This window comes from Cavia porcellus, unplaced genomic scaffold (assembly GCF_034190915.1).
Source record: "Cavia porcellus strain 051 isolate PalLab524CR breed Dunkin Hartley unplaced genomic scaffold, mCavPor4.1 scaffold_8, whole genome shotgun sequence".
In the NCBI taxonomy this organism is placed as follows: domain Eukaryota; kingdom Metazoa; phylum Chordata; class Mammalia; order Rodentia; family Caviidae; genus Cavia; species Cavia porcellus.
This window is the reverse complement of record NW_026947491.1, coordinates 72,118,787-72,134,183: the sequence shown is the minus strand read 5'-3', so window position 1 is coordinate 72,134,183 and position 15,397 is coordinate 72,118,787. Positions and strand designations below refer to the sequence as shown.

The 15,397-nt window shown below is 33.9% G+C and overlaps 1 protein-coding gene and 1 long non-coding RNA gene across 5 annotated transcripts in view; one reads left to right on the top strand and one right to left on the bottom strand.

Moving 5' to 3' along the window:
* Positions 1–15,397, bottom strand: part of Ptprq (protein tyrosine phosphatase receptor type Q) — a 201,870-nt gene that overhangs the window by 64,520 nt on the left and 121,953 nt on the right. The window contains exons 27-28 of the mRNA XM_063255200.1: positions 6,954–7,075; positions 2,051–2,237 (exon numbers count right to left, since the gene is read on the bottom strand). Coding sequence (XP_063111270.1) covers positions 2,051–2,237; positions 6,954–7,075 — 309 coding nt within the window. The remainder of the gene's footprint in view (positions 1–2,050; positions 2,238–6,953; positions 7,076–15,397) is intronic.
* Positions 1–15,397, top strand: part of LOC134477366 (uncharacterized) — a 177,542-nt gene that overhangs the window by 83,139 nt on the left and 79,006 nt on the right. The gene's annotated exons all lie outside the window — the stretch shown is intronic.

Here is a 15,397-nt window from a genome sequence, read left to right as displayed (position 1 = left end):
TTTAGAGAATTTATTAGAAGCAATACATCTTGTTTTAATGCTCATGCAAAGATGTTTGTATGAACATGAGTTTTACCTTCTTTATGATACTTCCCAAGAGTGTGATAGCTGAGTCACATGGTAAATACATGTTTAGTTTTACAAAAGACTGTTGAATTATTTTCCTATGTGACTATAGCATTTTACAATTTCATTAGCAATTTATCAGTTTAGTACTGTGTATATCTGCCAACATTTGGTATTACCATTATTTTCAAAATTATATTATCTATTTGAGAAGATGCAAAATTATATCTGATTATGATTTTAATTTGCATTTCCCTGATGGCCAGTAGTTTTGAAAAATTTATTGCATTGTTGTATTTTTTTTGCTAAGCTTGTTTTTTTGATGGTTAAATATCTTTGCCCATCTTCTAATTGAACTTTTAAATGCTGAATTTTGAGTCCAGCTTATTTTAGATAAAAATAGCTTAAAATATGACTAGCTAAGCACCAATAAATTATCATGAAACAAAATGATATGAATGAAGATAAATTATAAGTATAGGAGAATCTTGTAAGTGTTCTTCATATAAAGATTAATTAGAGTATATTTATTTCTATCAACTTGAAATGAATAAATTCCTCTATGCTAAGTCCAAAATTTCCATAAATAAGAATTAATATTTGGCTGCCAATAATTCAGATACTTCATCTTCATTATCTTGCAAACATCTTTATATATACTCTCCTATGGCAAGCCAAAAACTCTAAATAAAAGAAACTACACATGTTATTTTGCCAAATATCTCATTTTATGTTGAAATCTGCATAGGTAAAATAATGGTTATTTTTGTTTGAAAGAGGTATTTTTACCAGTTGCTGTACATTTTTGACATTTTAAGAAGTATGTTTTCAGTTTATCTATAGTGTTTCTCTAAATTTAGAATCAAGTTTAAAAGCTGGATAAGCAAAAGAATTCTCTCAAGGCTGGAAAGAACATATCCCCAGAATACCTTTTTGAGTTTACATGAAAATTCTATTCTTAGAGTTTTAGTAAAAAAATATGAAGTTATTATCTCACTCAAAAAGATGGGACATAAAATTTGACAAGTGCTTTCTGGTAAATGAGAAGACATTTATCAGTTCTCTTCTCACAGAGAAGTAGGATGAAGGAGAAATACAACATAAAAATAGATAACCTATGATATTTGGCAGCAAAATAGAAGCAAGTGGGATTTAAGGGTGCTGAAGATAATGTTTACTTCTTAATTTGAAATCACAGCTTCATAGACAACAAATAGAGAATATCACATAGTTGCTGAAAAATATGTTTTACCTCCTATACTTACCTCACAGATAGCAACAAATAAACTATAGCAACCCAACCCTTCATCTGCTCTTTCCGATGCCATATCTGGTGGTAAAGAACATCAGGAGTCTGAAGGAGAACAGGGCAAGCCAGCTCTGGGAGGCTGACTTTCCACGTTTACTTCCTATCAGTTACAATCCCACTATTCATTCAGACCCTGTTCATAGGAACTCGAGGAATTCTGTATGGGTTCTTACATGTGTCAAACAGTTATACAATAAAACACATCATTCGACTACGTGAATAAAACAACTAGGGTAAATAGGACCTGGATTCTAATTTTCAATTCCATATTATTTATTAACATAGTATTATTATTTTAACATTTATTCAACTCATAGGGCAGAAATAATTAAAATAGAATTTTAGATAAAGCATTATTGGCTATAGAAACTGGTAAAAAATAACTTCTCAGGCAAGACAACATTTAGAAGACTTAACTAGTGCAGAAAAATACAACTGGGCACCTTTAATTTGATCCTGAATTTACAAATATTGAACAGTCTACACAATCCCTCTTTGCTTTAAAAAAGTAAATAGAAAGCTTTATGTTTGTCCATTGAAGTGCCATTGAATGCTTTTATTATATGCTTTAAAAACATCTAACACATATTCTTTTTAGGGTATATGTGAGGAACTGTAAGAAAGACAGCAGCTAAGTTTAGCTGTATGTCAGAAATAATGAAAAATACTCTTTACCTGATTCTAAAGTAGTAACAATGAATTCAGGACTTGACTTCCCTTCAATATATGCAGTACTACCATTGCCAGTAAATGCCGTGATTATCACAGAATATCTTGTGAATATTTTTAGGTCTTTAATTTCTATACTTTTATTTTCTTCATTTGACTTGATGAAAGAAATATTAAATTCATCATTATCTACCTACAAAAAAGTATTTAACAATTAAATGTTAGCTCATGAGTTCCAAGTTAGTAAAATATAGTAATATAAAACCACATAAATATTTATGTATTTATTTACTAGTTTATTTATTTATCATCACATTGCCCTGGAAATCTAAAATGCTATATAACAGTTTATTAATGAGCAATTATTTCAATACCTAAAAATGAAAGAAAACAATGACCTAAATAACTATGGTCAATCAACCCATCAAACAAACAAGCAAAAGCAATTTTTGCAGTCAATGAAACAGTTTCTTCTTCAATAGTCTATAAAAGAACACACTCAGGTTTTGGTAGCCAGTCACCCAAGATACACATCCCAAATTGGTTACTTAAATCCTCTGAACTACACTCCGTTCTCTGGGTCTTATTTTTTGTGTATGTAAAATTGGAGTGATAACAGCAACTTATAGAATTTTGTTAGAAACATGAAGAACAGATCTAGATCTAAAGTAGCTGTCAGAGTGATTTTGACTTTTAAAACAATTACCCATGAAAAGAAGGATGCCTCATTATATAATTCTAAAGATACAGCTATATAAAATTATGTGTACAGTTTATGACAAAAATGAAATTTTTAGAACATAATTATTTCTGTAATGTACTTTGATATTTCTGTCTTTTAACTCCATTTAAAAATTCTAGTAATTATTGAGGTTTGAAAAACTGATCGAACACTGTATCTTGCAATGGATAAGGACCAATTTAATTGTGTATGTCATAATTATGTAACATACACAAATGACTACCTTTAGCATTGGTACATGTAGTTGTATTATTTGTTCAAATATAATGTTTTTGGTGGAGGTTCTCATCCATTTGCCTTAGACAACATTAAAACAAAGCTAAAGGTTCTAGCACTAAGAAGACTTTTTTGAGATAACCATGCGAAATTTCAAAACCCTGTCTTGTACACTATTCTTATAAACTTGAATTTAAACAATATCCAGTTTTATATACAGTTAGAAGTTTAAAGTTCATTTTTATCTTGTTCCCCCTTTGTAATTTTAAAAGATGTTATCATGCAGTGTTATTTTAATGATCTTTTCTAAGAGTTTTTTTTAACTTAAAGATGTTAATATGTGACATACAGCAAAAGATTAATAAATAATACCAATTTTACAGTCAAATAGATCATTGCTATTAGGTGAAGAGGGGAGGAGATGTCTCATTTCTCTCAAATAGCATAAAAACTAAACAGCATAGGAATTGGGTTAGATACGTATCCAGTGGTGGGAAATGTGAATGCGTTTAACTAGATGTCAACATTTAAATATCATATAAAATATCACCTTCTGATTTTTTTCCCTAAGAATGTACACATACATGCTGGATGAAACTGTCTAAAGTGAGTAACCTCCACCCTCTCTAATGTGCATGAGTCTCCCAATTACCACAGCCCCATTCAGTTGACTTTACTTGCCTGCAGGTTTCTGTTGCTTGCCTGAGTGCCACAGCTATTTAAATTCTGAATTTATAGAGCTGAAGTGACTTTCTCAAGATTTGATAGCTACCTGGTAGCTGAGATGAGATTTAAATCAAAGTCTTTCAGAAGTCTAGATATGTCTTCACTACAACAAGATTATGCTAAATTTTCCATAATATTTATTTATAAACAACAATTTTCATATCTTACATTGAAACTAGAGGTAACAAATATCAAAGGACAAAACTACGACATGCATGTGCTCTACTACATCTTTGAAAACAATAAAACCCAAAAGGAATTCTGGCTCTTCAACATCAGTGTAAATAAAGGTTCATGATTTTTTTTTTTTTTTTTTTTTTTTTTTTGCCTTTTTGAAACAGGGTCCCTATGCAGTTCAGGCTGGCCTTGAGTTCATTTTGTAACCCAGGCTGGTTTTGAACTTGCAAGGATCCTCCTGTCTCAGCCTCCCACATTCTGGGATTACAGACATGTGCCACCACGCCCTAAAGTTCATTATCTTTTCATCACTAATCCTATTCAATCTTGGCTATTAATGCTCAATTGTATGCTTAGCCAGGACTAAAACCCCAGGCCATTTGCCCCTTTACTTGCCTTCAGCTGATTCCAGATTTGCTCATATTATAACATCTATGATTATTATAAAATCGTTTAACATTTTAACTGTAACATTATGTACAATGTTAGTAATTAGATACTGATTATTTCTCTGCTCAACTCCTATTTTTCATCTCTTCCTACATGCAGTGGTTGATTCATTGTGTCAATCTGAGAAGTTTAGAAGTTTAACTAAGTGACTCAGCAGGAGACCAGGGTCCTCACTTGGTAGACATCATCATCCTATGCAAGGGGATGGCAGGGAGATGGTGTGAGTGCTGCACCAGGGCAGGTAGCCTGCTTACAACAGAAGGGAGGAGAAGAGGCTTGCCCCATCTTTTTTGCTCTTGTTGCTTTTGCTGTCTCGTGCTGCCTTGAACTGCTGCTCTGAAGGTGGCCTTGGAGCCAACTGATTGTCAACTGAATCCTTCACATAAACATTTCCTCCTTTAATGTCGGGCATCAGGTACTTTGTCTCAGCAAATAGAGAAAAGTAACTAAGACACTACTCCACCACCAAACTGTCTCATCACTTGCACCCTGTTGAATCCTCAACTCCAAGAAGAAATTTAAACTGTGAAATCTCCTCTATATCCATGTCCCTGTAACAGAAACTTTAATTATTTTGTTAATTTGTCTTCCCCAAAAGACTTGTATATTATATAACTTGCTGCTTATAGTCCCATACTTCCCACCAAAGTGTGGGCTACTTGAAAGCAGAACTGTTTTTCTCCTTGTCCTAGTGAACTCGAGATATTCCACAACCACTTTTTAACTGAAAGAATAAAGATAAAGATGAACGAAAGACCACAAAATACATTAATTTTCAGTAGAATCACCCAGGGTGATATCTGTGACCTTGTATTTTTATTTAGGATTGTCAAACTTAATGACTCTCCTTTGCTTTAAGTTTCTAAAGGAAACTACTAGAATCTCTTTAAATTACTATTATCACTGATCTGAAAGAGTTTTGATAAATTTGTGTATTAAACTAACACATTTAATTTTCTATATGATGATCTTTCTTTTCTCCTACAATGCTGCTATATTCCAACTCTTAATTCTACAGGAAGTTATTTTTCTTCTCTATCTTAGTACCCATAATTTGGGACAAGATATAATTAGATAGTTATTTTCTTATCTTTTTTTTTCCTTGCTCATTTTTAAGCCAGGTAAGAGGGCTACATGAATGGGATTATAAAATCATTTTTGCAAATATTTTGTTTTTCTTTTTTTTAACCAAAGTCCAAGGGAAAACTATCCTCCTCAAAAAAGTCTGATATTTGATGAAGCACAGTTTTACCCTTTCATAACTTTTAATCCTAGGCAATTACTTTAATTTTTGTTAATAATGCACTAAAATATGCACAAATATACTCTAAAATGAACATACACTGAAAAATGAATGGGACAATAAACATATCCATAATCCCCTACAGTTTCCTCTAACAATTGAGAGGCAGAAGTATTTGCATTTAATAAATAATATGAAGACAATAAAATTACAAAATATGAGGAGACCTACGCAGAGAAAATAAGAATTCACCCTAGGTGAACCAGCTGAATGCATCAGGTGCCACTAGAAGAGAATCATCATGTGGCCAAGCACATCCCAAGCAGAGGAAATATGTACAGCCCTTATCCCAGCTAACAATTCTGCTTTATCGACATTGCTGCGAACCACACCTTATAGAAAGGACTTGACTTTTACTGCCCACTTTTTTTTTTTGCCTCCCTGTTGACTCTAAACTGAGCTCCAGTTACTTTTATTTTGGTGCTGCATCCTTCAGGATGACACCTTCTTGTTCTCTTAGTTTACATGCTCCGTAGTTAATTCCATCTACTCCTATAATATCAGCTGTTTTCAAAATAGCAGCACTTTGCAAATGTGTGAATGCAGAATTTGTCTCATGAATTCTAGATCTAAAGGTAGTACTACTAATGGGGTATCCTCATGTCAAGGCATCCAAGTAGGCAGGTGCTTATACCGCTGAGCTAAAACCCCAACCCCATACCTACCCTATACAGTAGGCACTCAAATCATTTTGTTGCTTTAATTTTTTAACTGCCATCTTTAATATAAAACTCAAATTCTGTAATAAATAACACAATTGGTCTACCCATCTAGCTTCATCTGTGAGTCGTCTTTGTTAACAGTAAGACTTGGGAAACCTACATTACTTGCTTTTCCTTAAATGAGGCTAACTATTATGCCTCTGTTTTCCATTTTTCATGATTTGCTTCAACCATTTTTCAAGATTTAGCCCTGATGTTATCTGAGACATGTTCCTTTAATGTTTTCTCCCTTCTGCTTCTGCTCCTTTCCATCATAAATTTTTCCATGTATTTTGAATCTAATTATTCTCATCAATTTAACCATGTATTTACATATTCCATCTATATCCTGTGCATAAATATAATACTAATAATCACATTTGTAAAATTTCTCATTTATTGCATCAGGAAATGGTTTTTTATGCATATTAACTGATTTAGTCTTTACAGAATCTTTGTACAGGTATTATTATTCTTTATTTTGCAACTATAAATCTATAAACACAGAGAAGTAAGTGGCCTAGGACCTAACAAAGCAAGGACTCATATTCAAGCAGTTTGGTTCCAAAACTTGTATATTTAGCCACGCCTCACCGATTTGACATCAATCAGGTAGAATGTGGGTCCTGTGATGACAGCAGGCTCACCCCAGCTGATGTTGATGCTGAAAGGTGAAGTTGCTACTACATACACATTTTCAGGAGGACCGTCTGGAGCTGTGACATCAGAAAAACAATTTCTCAGCTACATTAGTTTGTACTTGCTATAGTACAATAACACAAAACATCATGAAAAATGGCTAGTCACAAATGAATCAATTTTACATTAATTTACACTTCGTAACCTGCTATAGGCATTAGCAAGTCAAAAGATCTAATGATTTAAAATTAGTTACTATGCACCAAGAGCTTCCACATGAGAAATTAATTAAAATCAAATACACAATATTTAAACTTTAAATAATATTTGAAAAGAAAAATTACCTACCATTACTAGAATAAATAATTTTGAATAAGTATTATATTTAAAAACAGATAAGTTAGGAGTGTTGTCTGAAGAAAACTCTTGAGAAGCACTTCTGACTACTCAAAGAGCATGGTTCAAAATACAAAGTAGAATAAGGAATTATGGCTAAAACGTATTGTCCTACAAGTGTAAACAGGATTGGTTTTTGTTTTGTTACATTGAGAAGGTAGAATAGGAAATAAGTTGTCCAATTACTCTTATCTATTATTAAAATGTAAGTTTCAAATATATCATTATTTCATTATAAGTCAACATAAATTTGTCTTCTTTTTCTGAGTTCTTAGTTTTTGTGAGTGTAAGACAAGGGACACACAGTATTTCAAGAAATTAGCACCGAAAGCTCTTATGAGCAATTTTAGTTTGTGAAGTCACTAGAAATTAGAAGGGTTACGAGTGTGCTAGGGTGGCTTTGGTCACAGTTAATCTGACATAGACATTAACCTAGGAATGTTGTTTTGCCATCTCTACCTTTGAGGGCTCATAGTCAACTCTAGTAATAATCAATAGGGACAGACAAAGTATTTTCCAACATTTATCATTTTCAGATCCACATAAGAAACATGACTGAACTTATAACAGACCCTGAAAATATGTAACAGGAAGAAAAAACATTCCTTTGCTTAAATACTTATAATGTAGAGAGAACAAAATGTATGATTGCTGTACAACAAAAAAAAAATCCTGAACCTCATTTTCCCCATCATATACATATTTTATAGTTTTTTTTTAATTATGAAGACAAAATAAGTGAAAGTGGCTATTTCAATGCTTAGGACATTATTGTAAACTGATAAAGTATATAGGGCAGAGCAAAGATAAGGATTAACTAGAAATGCAAATAATTTACTATGAAAGGGAAAAAAGACAAAGTGATGAGCAGATGGGCAGGAATGAAGGGAAAACTTCAGAAAAAAAAACCCTGAGAACCGTTATAGGCTTTGGAAATGAAGATTTTAATAATAAGAAGAATGGAGTTGGGGTACTTCTGCTCTAAGGAGGCCATAATAAAGCTACAAACTCATAATCAACAGATTCACAGACAGAGTGACTGTATTGTAGAACTGATTTCCTTAATAATATTACATTCATTATCTTACACATTCAAATATATTACTCTTTGAGGACATCCGTAAACTTCAGCAGAGATCCGCAGTACAGAGAAGATTCAGAATTCCCACATTCAGGGAATAGAGATATCACAGAGAGAGCAGTGTTCATGTAGGAATAAGCAGGAATAGCCAACAAATAGTAACTCAGAAAGGCTAATGCCTTTATAGAGCCCTTGATTATCATGTTAAAGATTTGGGGGTTTATTCTTTAAATAGTAATATGGCACTAAAGTCCTGAGAAAGGAAATATTATTCCAATTATTTACCAAAAACCTCTTCAGTTCCTGTGAAAAAAAGGTAAGTACTCTGGTTTGTAGTGAGTGCAGATAGGTATTTCCAAAAAAATAGATGTGAGTGAGACCCTAAATTAGAATAGTGACAGCTGGTATATATAAGAAAAGATGAAACCTACACTCCTGTAGAAAGCATGATTAAAATATCCCAGGGGCTAACTAGATGTGGGTGCAAATCAAGATTGAGAAAGTGGCAAAAGCTAACTCATGTATTAACACTGGGAAGATGCTGACAGTTTACAACGGCACATTCAAGAACATACAGAGATTTGGTGGAGTAAGACAATGGAAGGAAATGAGAAATTTGGGTTTGCACCTACAGAATCTAAGGAAGCCAAGAGAACTGAGATGCCGACCTAACAAATGGAAGGCTGAGCATAGAACTAAGAAAACAAGATTAGGATGGACTAGGAATTTAAAAAAAATTTTTTTTCCAGATAATTCCTTACAAAGTGGAGTAATACGAAATGTCTGGCATATACTCACATGCTATGAAAACAGCCAGTAGATTTTAATACCATATAGGTATTCAAGATGTTGCCATAGTTCGAAAGTGTTCCTTTCAAAACTTAAATGTTAAAATCTACCATTGTGGCATTAAGAAGGGGGGCTTTTAAGAATAATTATATCACAAGGGCTCCTTCTCCCATGAATGGGATTAAAGTCCTGAGCAAGGAGGTTTCACAAAGCATTCAGTTACTTAGCCTTTCACCCTTTCACCATGTGAGAATGTGATGTAGCATCTTCCAAAGAATATAATTCTCGCCAGACCACCAAACCTGTTGATGCCTTGACCTGGGACTTCCCAGCTTCCAGAATGGTGGGCAAATGGATTTCTACTCTTTATAAATTACCCAGTCTCCAATACGTTGTTGTAGAAGCAGAAAACAAGCTAAGAGAGAGGTTAATAGTAGTGATAATCTTCACAAATAAATGATTAATATTTAGAACATATCTCCCAGAGAGACGCTGTTATGTATGGAATGCAGGTTCCTAACTCATGAAATATAATTACAACATTAATATATTCCATGAATAGGGCTCAAATGCAAATACATAGTAATTTAGTTTATGTAATAAATGGTAGAGTCACAGAGGCAATGAAGGACAGATTGCCTAAGGCCTTTGAAGGCTACCACACTACAATCTTTGTAATAATGACTACCGTGGACAAAAAGATAAATACGATTATTTATTGTTCTGAGCTAGAAAAATCTATGATGCATTGTGGTAGTTAGTATCTAACACATATCAAAGAGGGGTCAAAATTAATTAGACCCAAAGAGGATAAATAATCTGCAGAATGTATTTCTTTAATGTACCCCTATACAGTACACAAACTCAGGGTTGTTGGGATTACAATCCAAAAACCCAACTTGTTTTAACAAGCAAGTGAGTTTCCCCTTAATTTTGTACAGAAATCATAAACAACTTGCTGAGAACTTTTTTTTTTTTTTTTTTTTTTTTTTTTTACTAAGAAAGTCGATGAGTGTTCTTTTGCTACGTATACTGACTGTAGGTTGTGTTTGGAAATATTTTCAGGGGACTATGCCCACATTTTCTAAGCTTTGAAAGGTGAATCTGTTGAGTGTAACTGAGGTTGGATCCAGAACAATTACTCAAGGAAAGCTTTAGCCTGCAACTGTGTCTGTGCACCTGCATGCAGAACTTCAGTTTCGACTTGAACGCTTGCCTTTCACAGTGAAATGTCTATCCTATAATTATTCCTTTAATAATATCAATCAAAGCCATCATCAGGAAATGTCTGATCTCCCAAGCAGAGCTAAAAATTACATTCAAAGATCATTCATGACACATCTAACCATCCACACTACTAAATATTTTATGTTTCATACAATGATGTTCCATCTAAAAACCAAGGTATATAGCCTTGAGCTTAGCTGAGCTTTTAAATGTCATTTCTTGAACTTTTCCCAAAGTTGTTTTCCTTCCTTTCTTTCTTTTTTTTAAAGAAATAATCACTTTACACTGATTAAATTGCCTGTTTTATCACCTGTGTTGAATATGTTTGTGAAAAAGTTTTCTTAGAACTATCACTGTGTGAAGCATTATAACTCTTAAATACAAACTAAAAATGAAAGTAAGTATATATAAAAGAACATATGTTAACACATATATTCATATAACATGTAACTATACATTTATCATGTCTGAAGCAATGAAACATATTTGTTAGATTTAATCATAGATATTTAAAAGAATGATTCAGATAAAATTCTCACCTACTACAGAGCAACATCTAGTTATTTTAGTCTTATTCAAACAGTATGTACTTAGAGCATTTCAACATCTTTTTAATAACTTCTTTTGGACATTTATTATAATTCCTAAAATTCCAAATAAAATATACCCAGTATTACACCTTTTACCAGAGGATATAGTGATCTGCTACAAGGAATGAAGGAGTAATACAAATTACAATTATCAATGTAAAATAGCCTGATAGTGGTAAGGGGCTGGGGAATAGGAAATATACCAGTTTGAAAGCACAAGGACTTAAAAGCATCTTTGGGAGATTTTGTTTGCCTCCTCATAAACTGTCACATTCTGATTTAGGATTGTTTGTGAAATGAATCTAGTCAGTAATGGGCCAAGATATCACTATACCCTTTCTCTTATAAATCACAGCAATTTACTCAGTAGGAATGATCTATTCGTATTCTCTCATTCCCCATAATCCAATCACTTCCTCTCATAAGCACTTTTCCCTGGTTTTCACAATAATGCATTTTCTGTAACTAACAACCATCATTTCCTGATTATCATGCTTCTATCCTTGCACAGGAATGTGGGTCTTATGTGGGTCAGGGTCATCTTTCCCATCCATCTGTGTCTTGATGCTAAGTGTGTTAGCTGAAAGGTGAGTCTGGATAGACCATCATTTTGCCTAGTACATATGAAAGCTTGAATGTCCCAAGTCTGTGCCGCTTTGATTAAGAACCAAAGTTTTGGTGTATCTAATACAATACTTTCAGAATAAGCACATTCAGACAGTAATTTTGCCTTCTGCTGGTCTTTGCAAATCTAATTTAATAGTTAAAAACATTAACAGAAACACTCTATGATTTTTAATGCTACATTCTTTGCTGAATTTTCTAAAAAAAAATAAGCATAAAATACACAAGAAGATTGACAAAACTTCTAAGGCAGGGAATCCTGAGTTCTGCATACATATGATTTAAACTGTACAACCACTTGAATTTAAAATAAACTTTATTTAAAAGGCCTAGCATTCGGAGTATTTTAACTTCAGGATCTGATACACAGACAGCCAGATGCCTATCAACTGTCATCATTAAGCAAAGGCTCCATCTTTTCTCAACAATACCAGTAATAGCAAGTACTGAGTGTGAGTTGGGTTTGATTCAGCACACCTGGAAGAAACAGCTTTGAAGTTTAGATACTAGGGGAAATCTCATTGGCTAGGCAGATTCCCCTGTACCATAAATAATTCAAGGCACTGAGGACCCTGAGAAAGTTTAGCAATTAGGTTCTCCCGTGGTTACAGCACGGTGTCTGTACACTCTCCTACTACCGTATGTTTCCCTAGAGCCCAGTGATTTCACTGACTAGTATCAAATACCATTTCTGGTTTATGAACATTTTCCTATGATTTTACAAGAGTTTAATTTCATTTTACTGCTAGATTTCCCAACAGCAAGGGATAATCTTGAAGGGCATATTCTGTAAATTAAGAATTTATCAGACTAGACTTATTGAATACTGAGAATGATTAATGGATGTTCACAGAATTAGGCTTTATTGTATGATTATCTCATTTGATGCTCAAATAGAGTTGTTGTCTGAACAATTTCAGACTGGCTTGCTGAAAAAAATACAAAATATTTTAAAATTCTCACTCTCAATGCCAGCTATGAATGAAAATATTAGGGTTAGAATACTATTGATTTACAATCAGATAGCATGTATTTTCCTAGAATTAGAACCATGTTCACAAAACAATTTTACAGTAATGGTTCTCAAAGTGTTGTCTTCAGGCCAGTGGTACCCACATCACTGGTAAAGTCACAGGAAAATTTGGAAGCCATATCTCAGACTTACTGAATTATAATCTGGGTACGGTGTACAATGAACATTCCCTCCAGGTGAATCTAATGCCTGCAGTACAAGGTTAAGAACAACTGCTCTTCGATATTAGCTTGCTCTTTGAAAAAACAGTAACACTGCTTTTCAGATTAAATGACCTGTGATGAAAAGGGGATTAAATTGTTGCCTTTGAGAAGATTAGGGAAGAAACTGTTAAGGAAATTTGGAAACAGGTAGTCAACATGAAGATCTGGGTATCTAGGCACCATACTCCTCAGATTGATCTACTTCAAACTATTGTACTTGGATTCTGGACATGTATTACTAGGAAGCAAGATTCTTCCTACACTGCCTTTCACCTCCAAAGTTCTTAGAATAACAAATAATCATCATGTTTGTTATGGATTGAGAAATGGTGGTCAATTTAACGCCAGCTGGATTATGTCAGCATGGCATGGAGCGAAGATGCTCCACCTGAGGAGGGTTGCCAATATAAATAGGTGGAGGAGAAGGGAGATGTGGAGGGTTGAAGCGTTAAGGAGGCATTGTGGGTTCTCCTACGAGTTGCTGTCTGAGCTGTTGGTTCTCCTGGAGAAGCTTTGGTCCACATCGAGCATTGCCTACTGGCTCCGGAGGAGAAGACATGTGCTGCTTGGTCTCCAGGATGAACTTGTCACGCTGCTTTCTGGCACCTACCCGACTGTGCTTGTCTCATCGGAGGAGCTCAGGGCCTCTGTGTCGCTGAGGATGGCTTGTGGTGCCTTTCAGGACAGCCCTGGTCTTTGTTGTGAGTGTGACTTCTCAGCTCCAGAGTAGAACCCTCATCCCACTAGCACAGCTCCTTCATCCTGCTGGCATAGACTTTCTGGCTTCCACCACTGACCCTTGGGCCTTCCCAGCACGGACCATTAAAAGAGACTAGCGTGAGTCCTTTTTGTGGGCTCTGGACCTCCAGTTGGACTCATGGGAGGCATTGTTCTGAGCTCTGGGATTTTATTGGAATCATGTGGGACATTGCCGTGGGATTTAGGCTCCTGACTAAATAATCTATGTCTTTGGTGTTGCAGATAGATTTCCTGTATTTTCCTGTGTTAACTCCCAGTGACCATTATAAAAATAATATTATAAACTCCATGTCTTGATTCAATTGTTCTCTGTGTACAACCCCTGACTACAACAATGTTCCATATGAACTTGAAATAAATATATTCCTTATGCATTGCAAACATATTCTAGTCAAAATTTTTTAAAAAAGGAAACCAGGAAAATGTCAGTAGTTCCATACTAAAGCTATGCACAGGAACAACACAGCAATTCAGGTGGGTCACAACTATAACGAAGTATTAGAGCTGATGTACATTCAAATAATTTGTCCCCCTCCTTATATGCCTTACAGAGTAAGAGAACGGTGATGGCATGGAAGGCAGGACAGGCTGACTGAGATTGGTGTTTTTGATATCTAGTTTTCAAGCTAGGTTGGGTATTTTCCATCTAGGTCTGATTTTCAGGGGAACACAGACTGCCTAGCCTAAAACTCTCAGGTATAGCAACCATAGGAACTTCTTTTGAATTTGAGATTTTCCAAAGTTAGATGAAAATTCCCCCAACTTCCTTTACAGAAGAAACAGAAGAAATTTTTGTTGACCCAGGACCCATTGATGCTGAGGCAGAACTGAGCTAAGGTTGAAAGCAAAGCTCATAATACATTAATCCACCTTACACTTCATTCTAAACCAGAGAAAGAGGATTATCAGAAAAATAAAGGTAAAGTCATGAGATTTGAAGAAACAAGAAAGGTAGTTTATTTACTTAAAATTGAAAAAGACAAAAGAACTGAGTTGTAAATGGTGACAGTATTTTCTTCATTGTGTAAACCAAGGTTCATGATTTAAGAAGTATATATTGATACTCTATACACTTTCGATTTTCAGGCATGGTACAAAAAACATTTTATTTGCTTTTGTTTGTGATTTCAAAAATATACTTAACTGCACTAATTTCTAAAAAATTTATTTAATAATCTCACAAAAGCTTTTTGTCAGTTGGTTAAACAAGCAATTAAATAATTTTAGCTTCTTATAAGATACTTTATTTTATCAAGTCTCTTCTATTTGTAATCATTGTACCTCAAATTTAAACATTATTTTTTCACTTCATTTTCTTCATGGGCCATTAGTCTATTACAATTCTGCTTTAATGCACCAATCTATTCCCTGTTCATTGTCATAGAATCATGTATATATAATATAATATGCTTATATATTTATACATTATTGTATATTTGGGTATCTTCAGTCCATTCTGATGTTTCAGTCCGTTCTGAAACAGACGTTCATTAATCTCCTTCACTGTTAAAACTTTCCTAAGTTTATTATAAGCAAACCATTTTCCTATGTGAAATAATTTAATTCTTATGTTAATAAAAGATAAACTCACAAAATGATCATCAATATAAAATAGCTAAGTTTTGTGAAATAAAGTAACACTTTAATTATGGGAAATAGGTGAAAAGTTTTAATTATTGCAATAATCATGCAAGTAT